The sequence below is a fragment of the Lepisosteus platostomus genome, chromosome 12, assembly GCF_059453375.1.
Source record: "Lepisosteus platostomus isolate fLepPlt1 chromosome 12, fLepPlt1.hap1, whole genome shotgun sequence".
Taxonomy (NCBI): domain Eukaryota; kingdom Metazoa; phylum Chordata; class Actinopteri; order Semionotiformes; family Lepisosteidae; genus Lepisosteus; species Lepisosteus platostomus.
The window spans coordinates 40,744,287-40,764,890 of NC_142622.1; the positions used below are offsets into that span (position 1 = coordinate 40,744,287).

The 20,604-nt window shown below is 36.8% G+C and overlaps 1 protein-coding gene across 2 annotated transcripts in view; it reads right to left on the bottom strand.

Annotated features, from left to right (window-relative positions):
• rspo2 (R-spondin 2) overlaps positions 1-20,604 on the bottom strand; it is an 89,624-nt gene that overhangs the window by 36,909 nt on the left and 32,111 nt on the right. For both annotated transcript variants that reach the window (XM_088601909.1, XM_088601908.1), the window contains one exon: positions 17,508-17,696. In XM_088601909.1, coding sequence (XP_088458035.1) covers positions 17,508-17,696 — 189 coding nt within the window. The remainder of the gene's footprint in view (positions 1-17,507; positions 17,697-20,604) is intronic.

The following is a 20,604-nucleotide window of genomic DNA, read 5'->3' on the forward strand; positions in this document are numbered from 1 at the left end:
CATCAAAATAATTCCATAAAAGAGGATGCATGTGGGATTGAAGGATTTCTCTTGTCCATGGCATAAATCAGCAGAATTTTTTTAAGCAATTTAAAAAGTTTTTAAAAAACTGATAGATCAAATGGAAAAATAAAGTTTTTCAATTTCGGGGACACACAGAGACGAAAAACAAGGTTTGGTTTTTTTATCTGCACAGCCCACAATTACGTTAGCTGCTGTTTTTGTTTCCAGGGAAGTCTTGACCACACACTAGAGGTGAAAAGGTTGTTATGGGCTGACATCCTGACCTACACTGGTATTCAAGCAAGACCTCAGAGTTCATGCACTGCTCTTGTCCTCGGAGCTATGCCATTAAAAGCGAGTCTTCATGAGAGTGCAGCTTTCCTCAGACTCCAATCTAAGTACTTCTGAAAAATGCCACATACTGTACAATGATGATGTACGTTATATTTTTTGCATAGCTCTGTTTAGTCTTTAAGTGCCCAATAAATTCCATGCACATCCCAGTATAATATTTCCATGTTGAAAGAGCCCCGACTTAATTAAAACACTAGACATAAGAAGGATATCAATAGCAGAGCTGATCTGGCCTTGAAATGAAAGTTTATCTGATGTCAAAAGGAAGCAGAGCAGAGTAACACAATTACAGGTGACTGTGTTTGAATCTCTTTGTTAGCTGACACTGAGGAGGGGAGTTTTCTAATACTCTTAGTATCTCTGCTGCTTAAAGTGATAATTGCTTAATTTGTTTCTAAGTGGCTCACAGAACAACAGCGCATAAAAAGTACTTATTTTTGAATAATGATCTGCAGTTAACATATTCAGGGATATAAATAATAATTTTGCCCAATAACAGCCTTCTTAAGTACTACCTAGCTCAAATGAAGTTTCGTACTCTAAAGGACATACAATATCTTCAACTGGCACACTGCTGTGGTTTTCTGAAACTGATAGAGCCATCTTGGTTCAGATTTAAAATATATAATGAAGCCCTAAATCTTTATAAGTATGAAATTCCAAATTACAGATATGTGTATTTTTTACATTTATCCTAAATACCCATTAAAGATCTATGAGGGGCCAAAGTATCCTTTTCATCTCACTTACCACCCAAGCTTTACATTTAAAAAAGAAAGAGTATCATGACATATGATCACAATCTTACACTGCAAATAGCATGTCAGACACTGCAAATTACATGCATTAAATCACTCAAGTTACTGTTAAGCGTAATTAAAAAGAAAAAAGAGTTTCCAGGAGATGTCTGATTTATAGCACTCCTTAGAAACTCCAACTTAGTGACTAGACTCTAGGTTTCAGATTACTTGATTCCCTCTTCCAATTCCAAATCACACTCTTCTTCTGTCTTTCCAACAAATGTCAGTGCAGTTCCTGTTTTCCACAAGCTGTGTTCTGCATACTAGACCCCCTGGGTTGTTCATGTCCTTTTTTTTTTTCAAAAAATGTGTTTTCCCATTTAAAAACAAGGTTTACTCTTTTATCTCTAACCCTTCAAGGCCCCAAAAGGTTCAAGCAATCATGCCTCTTAATTATAACACCTCACACTACCCATCATCCCTCCTTGTCAGCATTCCTCTGTAGTTGGACACAAATATGTCTTTTGCCCATCTGCTTTGGTCTCATGTTTTTGATTTGCTCAAATAAATCCATCATCCTAAAAACAAAATCTGTATCAATGTTTTATCTTCCCTTTAGTCAATAACTTAAAATATTAAATAATAAAGAGCTTTTCCATTGAAATGCTTATGGCTGGTCGCTGGTACTTTGGTAATTGTTTACCTTGTTTAACTTGTTTTCCAAAGTTATAATTATAATTAATAATTGCTTACACTCATATAGAGCTTTTCTGGACACTCCACTAAAAGCGCTTTACAGGTAATGGGGACTCCCCTCCATCACCATCACCAATGTGCAGCCTCCACCTGGATGATGCAATGGCAGCCATAGTGCGCCAGAACGCTCACCACACATCAGCTATCAGTGGGGAGGAGAGCAGAGTAATGAAGCCAATTCATAGATGGGGATTATTAGGAGGCCATGATTGGTGAGGGCCAATGGGAAATTTGGCCAGGACGCCGGGGTTACACCCCTAATCTTTTCGAGAAACGCCCTGGGATTTTTAATGACCGCAGAGAGTCAGGACCTCGGTTTTACGTCTCATCCGAAGGACGGCGCTTATTTACAGTATAGTGTCCCCATCACTATACTGGGGCATTAGGACCCACATGGACCACAGGGTGAGCGCCCCCTGCTGGCCCCACTAACACCTCTTCCAGCAGCAACCTTAGTTTTTCCCAGGAGGACTCTCATCCAGGTACTGACCAGGCTCACACCTGCTTAGCTTCGGTGGGTTGCCAGTTGTGAGTTGCAGGCCGATATGGCTGCTGGCTATACTCTGTTATATAAGATATAAGTTATACTCTGCTACATGCATGCAACATGAATATTTCAAAACATTTGTTGCAGATATTTGGAACGTACCACGTATAGTATGATTGTGAGACCAGGCATACCGTAGATTCTAAAAGATCTGCCAAAATGTGTCTGAAAATGTATTACATTTCAGAATGATAACTTATTGTTGTTATTGAGATTTTATTTAGGTTTATATATGGGTTTTGCTAAATGAAACAATTTTAAGCATTTCTCATTAATCCCGTTATATAAGGTTCTACATCTGGGTGAAACTGTGACATGCACATTTCTTAGATGCAGCTGATTTCTCATCAGCATCTGACAGTCCCTGTGTTTCCTCACCACGATGTATGTTATGGTTTTAGCCAAAATAGTAGACTGTAAATTTAGAAATATCAATCATAATTTGAATACATATTCTCTTAGCAATTAAATTAGCCTCGGCAAAATTCATTGATTCATCATATGATTAATTAATTAGCCATTGGCTAAGTTACTGATGACAGGTTACTCTGAATTCCTATGTTTGTATTCTGGTATTTATCGGAAATACAGTTTTTACTTTGAAAATTTAACTTGATTGGGGTCTTCTATTAAAAACGACGGTGAGAGTGTTGTATCAGAGTGAACTCTTAGATGGATGTTTCAGCTGGACTTCAAAACATTCAAAGGAAAAAGTATTTATTGTTAATACTGAATTGATTTTGGCCTATTGAGCACATCAAAGCAAAATCTGGCACATCAGTCTTACATGTCATGTTGATCTAGAGCAGAAACACTATAATTGCAGCGAATTATATCAGACAACAAAAATCAACAATGAGAAAACAGAAGTCAAAATAGTCAATACTGTTCTTATGAACTGTTTTTCCGTTAATCTGCAGATCATCCTTTGATGTGATGTCAATGTCTGTTTTCATGTATTGTTTTCTAAATCTCAGCTGACAATCAGTAATAGGAAAATGAGCCTGATAAAGCTACAGTATTTGAGTTCTTTCAACAAACTTTGCAAACCCTCCAATCTACATAATGCAAAACTTTCCAGTTTGAAAACACAGATACCTAGGCCCTCTAAATGGATATCCGATCCAGACTTTTATCCTGCAATGAGCCATTGCGTAATACGTTTACGTTTATGTGAGGAGAAAGTATGTTCTTCTTCAATATATAATTTTGTGTGTCATTTATTCTCAACTTTTTGAGGGTCACCACATTTGGAACATATCACTAGTCCACTGTGACTTTCCCAAGTGGTGGCAAACAATAGCTTGAGCACCACTAAGAGTGGGATTAGTCAGCCACCACCAAGCCAGTGTATCACCCAGCCTATTTCCATTTCATGTTATTCTTTACAGGGCGGCATGGAAGCATGGTGGTTAGCCTGACTGGGTCCTTGGGTTCAATTCCAGACCTGGGGTGCTATTGTGGAGTGTGCCTGGTTTCCCAATGCCCATGAGGGTTTCCTCCTGGTGCTCCAGTTTCCTCTCACAGTCCAAACACGCACTGATCGCTTAATTGGCTTCTGGGAAAACAGGCCCTGGCGTGAGTGAGCGTTCACACAGCATTTGTGTCCGTGTGTCCGCCCTGAGATGGACTGTGGTCCCCTCCAGGGTGTATCCTGCCTTGTGCCTACTGCTTGCCGGGACAGGCTCTGGCTCCTCCACAAACCTCGATTGGATAAAGAGGTTAGAAAATGGATGGATGGCTTATTCCGTGCAAACAAAAGATGCAAGCAGGCTGCCCAGTGGCTCAAACAGTAATAGCCACATGCACAGGCAAGTGCAGGCTCCACTTTACAGCCCAGATATCACGAATTCAAGCTTGGGTCACATCACTAGCTGACTGTGGCTGGGATTCCCTGTCTGGCCATGCTGTGGCTAAGAACGAGTTGCCAAGGGGTTCTCTTGACTCTCAATGAAGAGCGACTCCTACAAATTCCTGAGCACCCGAAGGTTTGCAGTGACACCAGACTGAGATCTGCAACTCCGCCAATTGAAACTAATGTTCCCGCAAGGCATCGTGTTGCCCGAAACGAAAACGGCATGTTGAAACGGCATGTTGGCCCAACCTCATTGTAGCACAGGTGCCATTGCTGCGAGCCAAAATGTAAAGACACAGTAGGCAATTCCAAAATGGATGGGTACAAAATGAGAAACACACAGTCCTGGCAGCAAATAGAAGGAGCTGAAAGGGAGTAAGAATATGATGAATAATAGAACATAAAAGTACATACTTCTTGGACTGCCTTCATAGAGCACAGAGCTTCAATCACTCTGAATATGGTTATATGTTAATGGTGGAATGTGCCAGCTTTAACACAGACACCATTGGTATAACCACTTCCTGCCACTGCACATTCTAACCCTTTGAAAAGAGTAAGTGTGAACAGCCACATAACAGAGAGGGAAGATTGAAGGGGGGTTGCGTGCAGGACCGCATTGCTGAACCACAGAAAAAATGGAACTTACGCGGCGGATAAGGATTTTTCTTTTCAATGAACTCAAATTGAGCCAATGTATGCCCAAATCTTTAAACACACAAGCAGTGCCTTTGCAGACGTATTCAGACCATTTTACAGTTAACGATTTTTTTTGCTTTAAAGCTTGCAGCCTTGACTCTTTGAAGTAGCAAATATTATTTGTTGTAGATACAACCTGCTTCACGCATTGAAAGCAAAAAATACATAAAGAAATAAAGAGATCATTACTGTTGAGGCAAATCTTGGATAGAAACCGCTTCATGCCTTAAAACAGCGACAATATTCACCTTTCAATAAGACAGTGTACAAAAGCAAAGGGCCAAAGCACAAGGCACACTTCAAAATGGCCAATAAAGTGATTGTCCTTGAGTGGCCAAGTCAAATCCTGATTTGAATCCTCTGGGGAATGTGTGTAAAGACTTGAAAACTGCTGTCTATAAGAAAAACCTAAGCATTTCAAGAGAGCTTGATCAAATCTCTACAAAGAATGGGCACAAATTGCACCAAGCGAGTGTGTAAACTTGGTAGACCCACCCAAAAAGCCTTTTGGCTATAACTGCTGCCAAAGGCGCAAATACTGAGTTCATAGCTGTACATTCTTACACAATAGATCAATTTCATTTTTTTATCTTTAGTTTTTGCTGATATATACTGTAATGTATCTTACCCTAAGAGGTCTTCAGATGAGCATGCAAACTGTTGTCTTGAATAGTTTTACAGCAATGCACATGCATCATTTTGTAAATTTCATAATTCTTTCTCAAGGCATTGTAAGTAATATTTGTACATATACACATCGAATTATGCATTGTTAAAAAAAGCTGTGCTCAGCATTATATGTAGATAAAACCATCCGTGTCCCACTGCTTTACAGTATGTTTCACTTACAATAATACATTTTTTACACTAAAATTCATGTCAATTTGCAGGCAAGATTGAGACCTAATAAACGAGATCCATAATTGGAAGGCAGTGGTTCTTCACCACAAAAAGTCTTTTTTTTCTTCTTTGAATCTAGTTCCACTCAAGCCTGTCATCACCTGAATGCCTTTGCTGAAAACAGGAAAAAAAACATCTGGTACTTATTTCAAGCTGTGGCTTGTTGTGTGACTTTCAGTTATTTACAACTAACAACAACCTTCGGGTTTTAAAGTAAAATAAATTTGGGGGGTTAGTATAATTTGAGAGCTATTTAAAATCCTTTTTACTTTATTACCTTGTAAAGTTTTTGAAATGAAAGAAAATGTTGAAGAACACAGAAAAATAAACACAAACGTATTATAAAACACGTAAAAAGAGTGGAATCCAAGAGCGTTCATTGTTGAACAACATGTTTCGATCTCCGTTCAACCATAAAAACTCTACATTCCAATAAGGTGTACTTATTCCAAAGCTGAATGAGACATTTCACATCATGATATTGCGTGTAGGTATCACAGCTCTAATGGAAGTTGTGTACAGTATATTGCTTGTCAGAGCTTCCCATTCATTGATATAGGTGTCAAGAGAGCCTCAGGAGCCTCAAGATATGGTTAAAGACGGGCAAAATACATCTTTTGGACATCCAGTTGGTCTCTTGACATTTCTTATCTCACTTTTTGGCAGGTACCATGTATCTGACTAAAGCTAAATCTGTCTAAGGACTGCAAGGCTGCGTGTTAGATGTTGGAGACATTTTCTTGCCAGATGTGCAATCTGTTAATTTCTTCTCTTGGCAGCAGACAAGCGATGCTGGGTGATTTTTAAATTCCATAGATTCACGTTGTTCCAGGTACTGTATATATTTGTGAGTCTTACAAAGATGGTGTGTGCCTTCCACATATGAATACTTAAATCTCTCAAGAGTGACAAGTTATCACTCATCTGAGATTGCACAATACATGGAATTGCATTGTCAAGGGTTACCAAATGGCTGCTGTGTGAAACCCTGTCCCATGACCAGTGTTCTTGGTATTGCTTGTGAGGAAAAACATGGAATAATACTTGGAACAGACAATCCATGTGGCTCTGTTGCTGGTTTTCTTCATGGGCACAAAGTGCAACAGGATCTGCAAACAGGATTGACCTAATACAGACATGCCAAAAATGTCATCTTGGCTTTGGGAGAAGTGGGATTATACAACGTGCTTCCAGTTTTCATGAACAGGTAGACCTCCTTTGCAAGTGCTTTAAAAGCCCAATTCAATAGAGCTGAGAAAAAGATGCCTAAGTCATTGGTACAAGACATTGCCCTTCTCCATTCCACTTATGATTTCCAAGTTTTTGGACATTATCCAAATGAGAGGGAAATGTGAAATAAGAATATGAAGCTTGTGAAAGTAAATTACAGTTAGTAGCTTAAAGTAACTATTGAATTGGTCTGTTTCTCTAAATAATGTATGTTCCTGTGCGTAACCTATTGATAAACATTGCCTTCAGTACGTTGTTTTGAACCAAAGCAGATTAGTCATGCTCTGTGTGGCCGGAGAGCAAAAATCAGAAAATGAACGAGCTGTTTCCAGAACTGCATGAATCCAGCGCCCACATACTGTAATAAATGTAAACTATAAAAATACAGAAATGTCAATAATGAATGTTTCTAACCTAGCAGTGACACCTTTGATTTATGGATGACAGGAGTTCGCAAACATTTGCTTTTAAATTAACATTGATTTAAATTGACGTGAAACTGCAATTTTAAGAAAAGGTAATTAAATGTGATATGTTTGCTTCTGTGTTGATATCCAAAAGGGGCAACAGGGCACACAAAGTATGTCAGTAACACAAAGGCATGGCATATGATCCCTTTGGTCCCCATCTCAACAACTTGCCTGGCTAGCATGCTGAGTCATGTTTTTAATTCATAATTCAATAAACCCTTGAAATTACGTACCTATATTCACATACTCTCCATTGAATAGAGGAAGTTTGCCCTAATTGGTTTTTCTGCCATACACTTGTTAGTAGAGGGTTGTTTAACATCCTGCCTAGATGCCACAGGTAACCTAAGAAAAAAGCAGGTCTCTATATCTGGCGCAGCATAAATAATCCAATGTAAAATGAGTTCAATTTAATGCCTTTAATACTCTTTTTGTTTTACTGTTTCTACATGTGAAGAAACCTAGAAAATCCATATCACAAATAAGAAATTCAAAGGTATTCAAGCAGTAAGCTTAGTAATATTTCATTTTGTCAAAGTATAATTTTTTTCTTTTTAAAATTCTGTTTTGCATGGTTTTCCTGTCAAGTGCATTCTGAATCGAATCAGCAAGCTTTTGAATTATCTAATCCTGAGGGCCTTGTGGCTAGAGTGTTTCTCCACTGTGGTTTGGACTGAAAACAGAAAAACAATGTACGAGTAAGTTATATCATACAAGCTCAAAGCAATGCTGGATTCCAAAACATTTGACTTTTCAGAGACCACATGACCAGAAAAATTTCTCATAATTTTCATTGCAAATCATTCTCAAACACAAATCAAAGGGAAAACTAGAATCTTTTCCTACAAAGAGAGCGCAAGCCCTGTTTCTACAGTTGAAAGGTACCAAACTGATCACAACCGCTTGCCAGCATGCAGTCTGCTCAAATTAAAAACAAATTAAACCACAGTATAGCAGCACAGATATATTTTGTAAAAATTTACAAAAAATACACAGTATTCAAAATAGCTGGAGAAACAACGAAAATCTAGATACAGTATATAAAGCAAAATACATATGATAGATTAACAGCTTTAATGTAAAAATAAAACATTTACTGTAAAATTATTATAGCGAAGTGACATCACTTACTGTAACTTGTCAGTGTATCCCTGAAATAATAATAATAATAATAATAATAATAATAATAATAATAATAATAATAATCATAATAATAATATACCTTTAATTAACTCATTTAAGTCAACTGAGAACAAATCCTCATTAATAATGACAACCTGGATTTGACCCATTAACAGAACTGGGCGTTGTATTGGAGAAATCCAAGTCCCTTGATAAAGGGCAAAACAGCGGCATTCCACCAGCATCATCTATATAAATCTACCTCCATTTATAAGCCCAGAGCACAAACCACTGCTCCTCACTGCCGTCTCAACTAGTATTATGTATCATTTAGGTTTTATTAAAAAATCAATTGATTTATAGTGCATGATTTTCATCATGGTACACTCTTTCTTTGGGTCCATAGCTTTTTTACAACGCTGTGTGTATATACAGTACTGTCGCTATAGCTATATTGTTGGCAAATATTTCCATTCGTGCAGGCACACTTTCACTGAAACGCTGCTGCTGTAACCTTCAGGGTTCAGCATGTGGCAGATCTGCAACATAGCAGGCTAGATAGTTTAAGACAACAGCTTGTGTTCGGAGGTGATGCGGAATGTTTTCCAGATCTGAAATAGTTGGCACACTGCACCATGATGCAATGGGATTCAGTCAAATGCAATACCTATCCTATGGTCCGTACAGTGAGATTAACATACTTCCTTGCATTTATATTGCACTTTTCATCCATGCGGGGCAACCCCAGCTCTCACAAATCGTACCACCATTCCCACACAGCTGCGCCCTGGTTTGGAATTTGTGGGCCAGAAGGAAGACTGACCCACCAGCACCACACAGAGGACAAGCCTGGTTCTCCTCAGAGATTTCCCACCTCTCTAAGGACTGCTCAGGGACAACCTTTACTTAGTTTCTGAGAGCTAATGAAATCAGGCTACAAGGTGCTGAAGTTGCAGCCTTCACTGTACTCAGAGAGCTATTGTATTTGCCTGACATTTATGGAAAATATTATTTCTGTTTAGGATGGCATGCTGGTGCAGTTTTTTGCCTACAGCGCTTGGGCCCCTCGTTCAATAACTGGCCTGGGGCACTATCTGTGGGGAGTTGTATGTCCCAATGTTCATGTGGGTTTCCTCCTGTCCAATACTACTGGCAGGTTAACTGGCTTCTGGGAGAATTGGCCCTAGGTGTGAGTGTGTGTGTGTCTGGGATTGTATTTCTGCAAGTTGCTTGTCAGGATCCGACCAATTCAACCCCAGCAACACCTGACCAGCTGTGACTACCTCATTCTATTGTCTGCTAATAACATTCCCTAGATGAAAACCCACAATCAATTTCTGGACAGTAGGGCACAATGTTCTCAGTAACCCTAACGCAGGCATTTGCCTGTTGAGGCACTAAGAAACTTCACTAAAAAAATGTTATTTTAGAACCCCCTGGCTCCTCGGCCACTACATTCAAATGTCTACTTATCAGCATTCAATTTTACTTACAGCTTTGTAAACAAGGTTGTTTCTCGCTTAAATGATAGACTTTTAATGGTGTTTTACGGACTAGCATTCACCACTTCCCTTATACAGAGTACAATAAAAAAAACTGTGGATGCTGCACATTGGAGGTGGTGGAGGGGAGTCCCCATTACCTGTGAAGCGCTTTGAGGGGGGTGTCCAGAAAAGCACTATGTAAGTGTAAGGATATTATTATTATTATTATTATTATTATTATTATTATTATTATTATTATTATTATTTGGGTTTTCTGAACAGGGAAGTAATGACAACTACAATATCTGACATTCTGTTAATCGCCATTATGCATCAAGGTAATTTTTCATCTAACATCACTTTATTCAGCAAGAACAGTATGTACACAGTACCTACGAAGTGGCACTTAGCAAAAATGTGTACCGTCACAAAACGTAAAACTTGATCAGAAGTATCAAAGGTATTGACAGTAAAAACCACAGATCTCTACCAGTGTACTGTACATATTACATTTCCAAATAATGTGCCTGTTCATCAACCATCTCAAAAGCGAAGTAAACAAATTGCCAATTAGTTCCACACAAAATGGAAATTTGACCCTTGTGTATAGCTAAAAAAAATCAAAGAGATCGATTCCATTACTGTCTTCGGGAACATGTCTGCTCAGAGGCCCCCAGTCAAGCCTATCCCAGCATGATCAGCTGTAAAACTCTGCAGCTGCTTTGACATTTTGCTCCAGGAGACAACAAGAGGTTTTTAACAACAACTCATGCACATGCCAATCTACAGAAGACGTCTTTGTTCAGCTTCCTATTGCATGCCTCAGTTCCACCATGAACTGCAACGTTCACCTGACACCACACATGGTTTATACACTACGTTTAAAAAAGGCTAAGAGTGGTGTGGCCTAACCTTCAGTATGTGAACTCCAGGCTTCATGGGCTGACTAACAGCATTAAAGGAACTAGCAAACACAGAATACAAAATCTACTCATCAATTCTGATGTACAGAAGCATGTGAATTTAGAAAATTACAATAAAAAATCAAATTACCCAGACCTGAAGCCTAAGGTGTCAGCTACTGTACAGTATACAGGCACATTGTTCTGTAATTTTTGAAGCACATTTCCTGGACATTGGTAATTTGACTCTCACCTTGATGGGGTCTCTGTCTTGGCAGGCTCCCCTCAAGGAGTTCAGAATTGATTAAGATGTTCTCACAGAATGGGGATAGGAAATAATTAGGAGTTGCTTTATCTTGTATTGCCCAAGCACCAGGAAGGATTATACACTGAGAATCTTGCTGATTTTAAATTGCAGAAGTATAAACCAAATTCTTTTATTTAGTATCTTATTTACCCTGAATTTGCCCCTTGTTTCTCTTTATTTATGAATTTTGGTTAATAAGGCTGTTTTTATTTTTTCTGTTCTGGTTACAAAATCAGATATCCCTAACTGAAAATATTATTGTAAAATAATATGTAGTATTACAAAGTAAAGGACAATATAAAGTTTAGTGTGATAACACTGTACTTTGTCCCATCACAAAATTGTTATTCTAATTGTTTTATTTCAAAATATATAAAAGTTGCTTTGCCTATGCATTTGAATCTCTAATATCTAAAGAATATTAGTAGAAGATGAACCTGCTTTTCTTTTTTTACAACGCAAATGATTTTAGCTGGTGCATTACGAATAGAGCAACTATAAATATTGTTCTAGTTCACCAGGCATGCTTCTAGATTGGGAAAACAGGCTAGTCAATACAGCGTTTTATCAGCTGAAACATTCTAACATCTGGAAACCATCGTCCTACTTAGTAAAGTCAGATGTAGCACAGAGGAGAATCAGTTAAAATGAGTTTCTGAGAAAAAAATTAAACTTGAAAAATTAAATACCATAACTCTTAAAAACACTTAGAATCTAAAAAAAAACGTTACAAGTTTATTATTTATTAATTATTTATTATTTATTTATTTATTAATCCTTAAACAACTAATACTAATAATGCTGCTATCACTACCAATAATAATAAGCCTTTCACATTTGTATAAAAAACATCTCATTGTATACTTATCCTGGGCAGCTACCATTTGTTACTAGCTACTTAAGGACCAGCTCTAACACAGGTATCGAATGGCTACAAACAAAGGAGGTAATTCTAGAAATGTAAACTCCATTAGCTCATACTGGAGTGTTAACTGCAGAACATGTAAAAATGTGTAACGAAAGGAATAATGCAATGTGTGGTTTAAATATATTTTTGACTGTGGTGGCCTTCACCAGAGACAAAAAAAGGAATAAACTACATTTTTAAAGTCTAGGCATCTATTGACAATTCTTGCAAGTTACAGTTACTTAAAGCAATGAAATCTATATGGTTAGTTTCAGTTACAGACGTTGGCAGAGAAGTTCCCTTTGGCTTGAGAAGCCACACCAGATTCAATGTGTGCTTTCCCAGTTGATAAAAGACATATGGCCCCAATTCTCCAAGCCTGTGCAGACGTGTTAAAACTTGTGCATCCTCAATTTGGTGGCATGATGTCATGTGTGGAAAGCACAGGGTGTTGCACACTTGCCATGTATACAAGTACACTGGGCAAAAGTCATCCGTGTGACCACTTCATCTGAAGCTGATTAAAATGAGGTCTTATGAGCAATTTACCAAGTCCAGCTGATTCTCCAAGCCCGAATACTGATGTTTCTATTACCAATATTAAGAGTAATTGTGAGATCCATATTGCCAGAATCAAAGTAACATTAAAAGGACCTACTAAAATCATTTGATTAAAAATAGGCCACAGATATAAACTGATTTTTTTAACTCCCCAAACTGAAAGAAAATTGCTCATTGTATTCTGATACGATAATAAAATATGGACTACAATAAAAGGAGAATGCGTTTTGCTGGCATTTTACATAAAACGTAATTTTGTGAAGCATAGAATATTTTTAAATATATTCCAGTAAGTACTAACGTACTTCATTGCATGTTCAGCTGAAATTATTAGATGCTGTTCAGATTCATTGGTTAACATATTAAAACTAAGAGAAGCCATGTGCATAAAACTTTTAAAATGTAGCATTCCTTTAGAAAACGCCTTTAAGCATGTAATAAATGTTATTCGTGGTTATATAAAAAATAACTATGCATGCCTGATTGTGAAAAATCAATTTTATCAATCATTAGAAAGTCTCTTATCCTGGCAATATTTCTAGCATGCAAGGATAACTCAGAGATACCAATAAACCCAGCTGGCACGTCATGCATTTGAACAAGGAAAAAACTGGAGCACCCAGAGAATACCCCAAGGAGAACATGCAAACTCCCCACACAGAAGGTGCCTCACTGCAGTATCAAATGTAGTGAAGTACCACGGCTAACTACTACATGACTTTGTTGAAGTATTTTGTTTTGTTTTGTTTATTTAATGATTTTTTAATAAAATGACATGTTAATCTAGGAGGGTGTATTAATAAATACAATTAAATTTGTGAAGTATGACTATCCACCCAAAAATACTTTGCAGGTAGGCGAAGCATCATGTCAAAACACAGACTTCTTGCACATTCACACACTTGTGTACCAACTCACAAGGTTATGTATGCCTTTGTAATGAAATTATGTTTTCAGTACTAGACTGCCACTTCCACCTCTGGGATTCTGCAAACTGTAAGCGAGGTGAGTAAAACCGGCCTTCACTACATGCGATGGATTGTAATGTAAGGTATCCATGCAACAGAAACTCCTATTTTATCGACATCAAAAAAGTTCAAGCTATGGCCAAAAGTCACAAAAATAATTATGGCAATATTTGGATCCAGAAGAGTGTTCATGTCTACCATTTCAACATGCACCATGAAACAGTAAGTTGGACAGCGTAGAGTATACCCTGCACACACAGTATATACTGTACCTGAAGCCATGAATACACACAAAAGAGCCAGGAGGCTAACACCACTGGAGACATTCTGTGACATGGCAACACAAGAAGAACAGTGCAGTAACACAAAAAGTCTGGTTTTAAACTGTCACCCCACCTAGGTCTCAGTCCACATCTCCCTGCTGTTGAAGTTTCAACTGTTTGGCCCAGTGAAGTTAGCTTCTCAAAGTCACAGAGACCACTTCTGTTATTGTAACAAGGTGTGGAAAAACGGCTCAAGAGCCAACAAAAATTTTATGATTACAAAAGCACCCACAGCCTTGAAAAACAAAAACAGAAGTGTGTGGACGTGGAAGGGGACTGTGTTGAAAAACAGAACAATCTTCTCCACCTGGGAAAAGCAACCAGCAAATAACTTACAAATACAGTTTATATATTGACTTTATCCTCCACATTTAAAAGAATTTAAGTTTTTCTGTGACTTCAGACCCACATGAATTAACTAGTCACCAATGTAACCACATTTAATGGGTATAGTAAGGTATTAAAATGAAAATGTTTATATAATCGGGTTTTCCTATCCCAGAATTCCTGAAAGTGCAACAGGCAACACTTGATTTAAAAATTAAATTAATTTGTATCTCCCCAGACTACAAACCAAAAGTCAGGGCACTATAGATTCACATAAGCTGCAATTGGGAATTTCTGAGAAATACTTACTATTTGTTTTAATTAGCAAGGATAAATTGTAGTTTCAATGAACTGACTTTCTATTTACTGTTTATTCTGTCTGATTGAGATTTACGCAATGTAAATCTGCAAGTACAGATGCCAGTAATGCAAGTTATGATTAGGCCTTTTTTCCAGTTAAATAACTTCCCTTCATCTGTATTTTCATAATGTAAATGCCTTTTGTTTGCATCCAAGAACTCATGATAACAAATAGTTTGCTGTAAAACTAATATTGGTGTAAAACAAAATACTCCCCATTAGTGCCACACATTGCTAGGAGGTTGAAAAAGAAAATAACATTTGTAGAAATTTGTTTTGCTTTTACTAAACAGCAAGAACACTTTGTCTCAGTTCCTGCTTTTTACAGTACCAGTAGTTTGGTTTTATGCTTTCAATTTGGGATTCCTATCAGGTGCCAAAATCTGTTTGCCAGGACCAAGAAATCGTTCAGATTTTATAGTCTCATTAAAAGATCTAGTGCTAAAGAGCTAGAAAACATCATTTTGAACATTGATGTTAACAGTAGTTTTTAATCGAGTTGTTAAGAACTCAAATAAAGCAGGAAACAAGTTGACTATGCTCTGTAGCGCTTGAAATTAATTTAACTTTTACGGGGGCCAATCCAGTAAAGCACAATAAGATTGGACAGGGGCACCTCGCTTTTAAAAAAAGTAGATGTAATCAATATCTTATTACATTACTGACTTTATTGTATTCAACCAAAAAACAATACATGGTAATAGTAATTAGGAACAGTAAAATTATCATTTCTTCCTTCAGGGGTTCAGTAACCACTACCCATGCAAAGAGTTAATGTTAAGAGCTACTAACAGTTGGTATGCTGTCACACAAATTGTTTCCAGTAATCTTACAGTTAGCATTTGTATGAACTCAGTAGAATATCCGATTATACCGGATAAACTTAAATATTTAGTGAAAATGACATAAATAGTGTAACAAAAAGTAGAGGGTCAAAGAAAAGTTGGATTATGAAGTCATGACCAAATTGCAATCACATCAAAGTAGCCTACCCATGTAGATTTGATACTATATGACAACATGGGGTTTTATTCTGAGAACAGTTCGCTTGGAAAGGCACTTTGAGTGACTCGCCACATATCTGTATAGTTTATATTAAAAAACACAAGACTCTGGGAGAAAAAAAGGTAATATATAATATGTGAAAGAACAAAATGTCTTTTTCCTCTTATTTTCATCTATCTGTGAAGAGTTACTTCAGGGTTTTCCAGTTCGCCTTCCCCTGGGAAGCAGAGGAACTTTATCAATACTGCAATTCCTTTTACAGCCTATTTCAATTCAAGAATTAAATCTGAGAAATTTAAAATGAGATTTTCCACTCAAAATTATTTTGCCACCATCTGGTAAATGTTCTTACACTACATCTTTATAACAGGTTTTAGTTCTATTGGGCATTAGATCTGAGGTGTTTGATGGAGGCTTCATTCCAATTGAGTCCAGATATTAGCTTAGCTCAAAAAACAGTTAAGCTTTCTTTTGTTTTCATATGAAATACTCAACTAACACCACAGGCTTTTATGTAAACTTGTAAAGCAGATTATTTGATTCAGGGCATTTCAAAATAAGGTAAGACGGAGATGTACAATGTATTAGATCGAGCAAAAGCTTGATTTATTGTGGTTAAGAGCTACTTACGACCTGCAGTACAAACAGAGTCTAGAAGTAGAATTACAGTATAATACATGAATCTGTAATCTTTCTTAATTTAATTATGGGGTTATCTTATTTTGTTATTAAGTGCTTTCATCAGAATACACCTTATAACACAGAAAGGGAAATGTTTCACATTCAAATAATTAAAAAAAATTCTTAAATAACTAATAGCAGAAACAAAAGTCCTTTGTTCAGATTTTAGATAATTAAAATTAGGTTGTTGGGATTAATGGTGTATCTCAAGGAACAAAATGAGGACCATTTCTCTTCATCAGTTATATCAATGATTTAGATTCTGGAATAGCTAAACAGTTAGTCAAGAATGCAGTTGATCCTAAACTCAAAGGATTAGCAAATAACAGGAAGCTGTAATGGATTTTAAAAAATCAACTAGACCACATTCAGGACAGTCCTGAAACACATGTGTGAAACATATGTTTCACAAGATGACATTTGAATTTTACTCCGTAGGTTCAGGGTGTTGTATGCAGGTAGCAAAAACATAAACTACAAATATAAAATGGAAAACCGCAAGTTTGATGCACCCATGTGTACATATACTGTAAGTGATTCTGACATGGTGCATCTCACTTTGCTCTAAAACAATATAAAATAGTTTCAGTTGTCTCATTTTCTTTTATGTACCATGCATTGAAGTCTGTGTGATGTTGAGTTTATCTAAACATGAACTTCAGCATATGAGTTGCATTGTTCTACTAACAACACTTACAGTATACTTTCTTATTGTTACAGTTATATACAGTACCTCGTATAGTTCTTATACTAAAGAACGTCTTGTTAAAAGGTTGGAAACATAATACAATATCGGTACAAGAAATGGAGCATTGAAGGTACTGATGTGCCAAAACACACACATTTGCTTCACAACAAGCATGCCATTCCTGAAATTTGGTTTTAAAACAAACCTGCTTTGGTTACTCTGAGATTGATCATGAAGCCCTTCTAAGGGACAACCCACTGTTTTCATGTTTTCCATCAGCACTTAGCAGAAGTAAAGGAAGAGACACAAAATACCTACTTGAGCAGATATTCATTTCTGGAGCGCGAAGACCATAGAATCCTGATGGACAGGCGTGCAAGCACTCTCCATATTGTCTCATTCCTTCCCGCCGAAGGAATAAAAATAACCGTGGCTGGCAGCTGAGGCATCCATTGTCTTTGGAACAAACTGAGCAGCCTTTACAAATTGGGTAGGGTCCATAACTAGCTGCAAAAAAGACCAAATGTAAGTGTTAGCACACAGTGAAAATGTGTTCAGCATTTTCCACATAGCATGCTACATTCAAACGACTGTTGACAACTAGGACTTAGTCATGTATCACAAATCACAGATTCATGTGTGAACGGAGGGACCGTCTCGTTTAAAGGACTTTTGCAGCTCTAAATGAAACGAAATAGAACTGGTCTTAAATCTGCACTTTCAAATTCGAGTAAAAGAATCTTAATCCTTAAAGTGAAACCTCCCTCCGGACTGAATGAAACACTTCATTTTAGTACTATGTTAGACGTGATTGTTCACATTTTTAAAAACATGCATTTTAATCATGATAAATGAGTTATAAGATGTTATATGCCACATTAGCATTATGATACATTGTGTTATATCAAAAATGCAGAACAATGTTATAGTCCTACCAAGCTTGTTCATGGATTAGTTCTTTTGGTTTATATGGTACATTAAAAAAAAATTGTAACAGGTCTATTGTCACATTTTACTCTCTAGTTTTGAAAGAGACATTTTCAAGTGTGAAACTATTTGAGGTTATATTGAATAATGAATGTTTTCTTAATCAATTGTTGTTTTTCACTGTAAAGCCATATTTGTACGAATAATTATGTTCTAGCCAAATGTGCTTCTTGCAAAAAAAACCTGATAAGTATATTGGGGCTATATCATCTGGACTACATCCTGTAAATAAAAAATCATCTGGTATTAATAATGTTAGATTGACAGTGGGACAGATTAATTTGCAATTAGAAATGTAATTGTAATTTAGGATATTTCAAATTGTGTCCTATGTTTCTACAAATGCATTCATGTAAAGTACAGAAAACAGAGACTATACTGCCCAGATGTCTACAGTATATAGACATATAGATGTCTACTGTATATACCACAATCCATTTTTCATCAAACATATGTTTATTCTTCTACTAAAAAATAAGATCCTTCCTTGTGTCTTATATAGTCCTTGTTACTATAGACAGTGGCTTCATAAAATCTACAGTTACTGATCTGCTGTGTATCATTCTGCATCTGGCATGACTAAAGTTGGTCTATTTGTTTGGACTGTAAAAAAATTAATGAAAGTGGTGATAGCATAGTCCAAGGATAGAAAAAACAACATGGAAAATGATAAAATTACCAAAAAATAAAAGTTGAGAAAGATGCACCCATACAAGATTTCCGTTACTCATACAATTTTAGATGTTGATGCTTCCCCGTTAGTGTTATACCAATTAAACAACTTCAGGAACTTTTGAGTTCCTTAAACAGGACCAGAATCATCTTTAAAAATATATTGTATTGTCCATGATAAAGAGATTATAAATGAGCACAAAAGAACTGGAATGTTCTACAGATTATTTTTGCTAGATAGAATCACTCCCCCCAACACTTAAAGTACTCTACAAAGATGTCTGAACACATAATGATTTCAAACCTATTGATTGAAGCCAAGTTTTGAATATCAAGACTACAGCTAACACGACAGCTATTACATGACAGCCTACCATGATGCTTGATAGCACAGCTCGATATAATCTGAAAAAAAAAAGCTTGTGCAGACGTTTTATTTAAGGGTATTCTATTTCCTTAACCCTTTCTTTTAGACACTGAAGGAAAATATTGTTCTTCAGCAGTATTAACAGGAATGCGTCTTCAGAAGAACATGAAAAGCAAAATCATATGCACAGAGGATAGAGCTCAGATTGGATTCTGGCACGGCTGGAACAAGATATCAGAAACGTGTGAAATAATGACAGCTACAGCACCTATAGGGAGGTTCATGTGCCTTGGACATCAATAGCACTGTGATATTCATTTGTTTTGGATGGGCGGCAGTTATATTTTTGAAAGCATTTTATCTTTAACTTGCGGGACCACACTTTAAAATGAAATCTTCAAGTTTCCTTTAGAATGAATTCTATCAAAAAAGCCAGGTCAGGAACATTGAGGTGTCTTATTTTTTAGTTGAATCAAATTTGCCAAAATCAGCTGATTAAGAATCTGTACAAATAACCTCTAGGGTGCTAGGAGTCTAATGATGTGGGATGGGATCTCCTTTAACAAAAAAATGCCTCTGGGACAGACAGAGGCTAGGTCCACTGCTTGGCCTTGAACCAGCAGGTTTTCTGTTCCTGCAAATCAATTCAGAAGTGCAGATTTTGCAGCTGGACAATGCACAAATATTCAGTGCCAGAATTCAATAGAAGACAATGCTACATGAACCCTCTTTAGAGATATATGCATCTGTATTTATTGTATATAACATAGTTTCACGCATCTTATCATGAACAAGAGAACATTGCAGGGCTTTAGCATTCCGTGAACACAGTAAATCAGTTAGAGTGCCTGAAAAAGTGGAAGCAATAATGAATAGGACCAAAGCAGAAAAAGATTCACCCAAGAATGCAAGTAAAACTACATTTTAAACTGTAAACAGGAGAAACTGTTTTACACTTTTTAGTGGGACTCTGGAACGAGTACCTACAGGTAGCTGTGTTATCAAAACCCATGTCCTGGCTTCTTTAAGGAAAATGTTTTTTGGGAAAAATAAAGCACTGCCATTTCTGCTATAACAATTACTGTGTTTCTATTGTAACTGGTCACATTATTAATCTGTGGAATATGTTTTGGTGAAAATTTTCAACAGAAAACTGTAAAAATAGATTAAAGACGGCATAATAAGCCTCAAAATTTATATTGTAACAATGAGAAATTAAGCAGTGGAGGGCGGATGGTGAGAAAAAACGTTTTTTTAACAATATACACAACTGTAATTTTTTAACATATCAAAGAGAATGTAGAATACATTTTCAAACAATGTTTCCAAATAATGAAAACATAGTAGCTGAGCACAGACACCCCACTGATGCCAATACTGTGTTGTTTG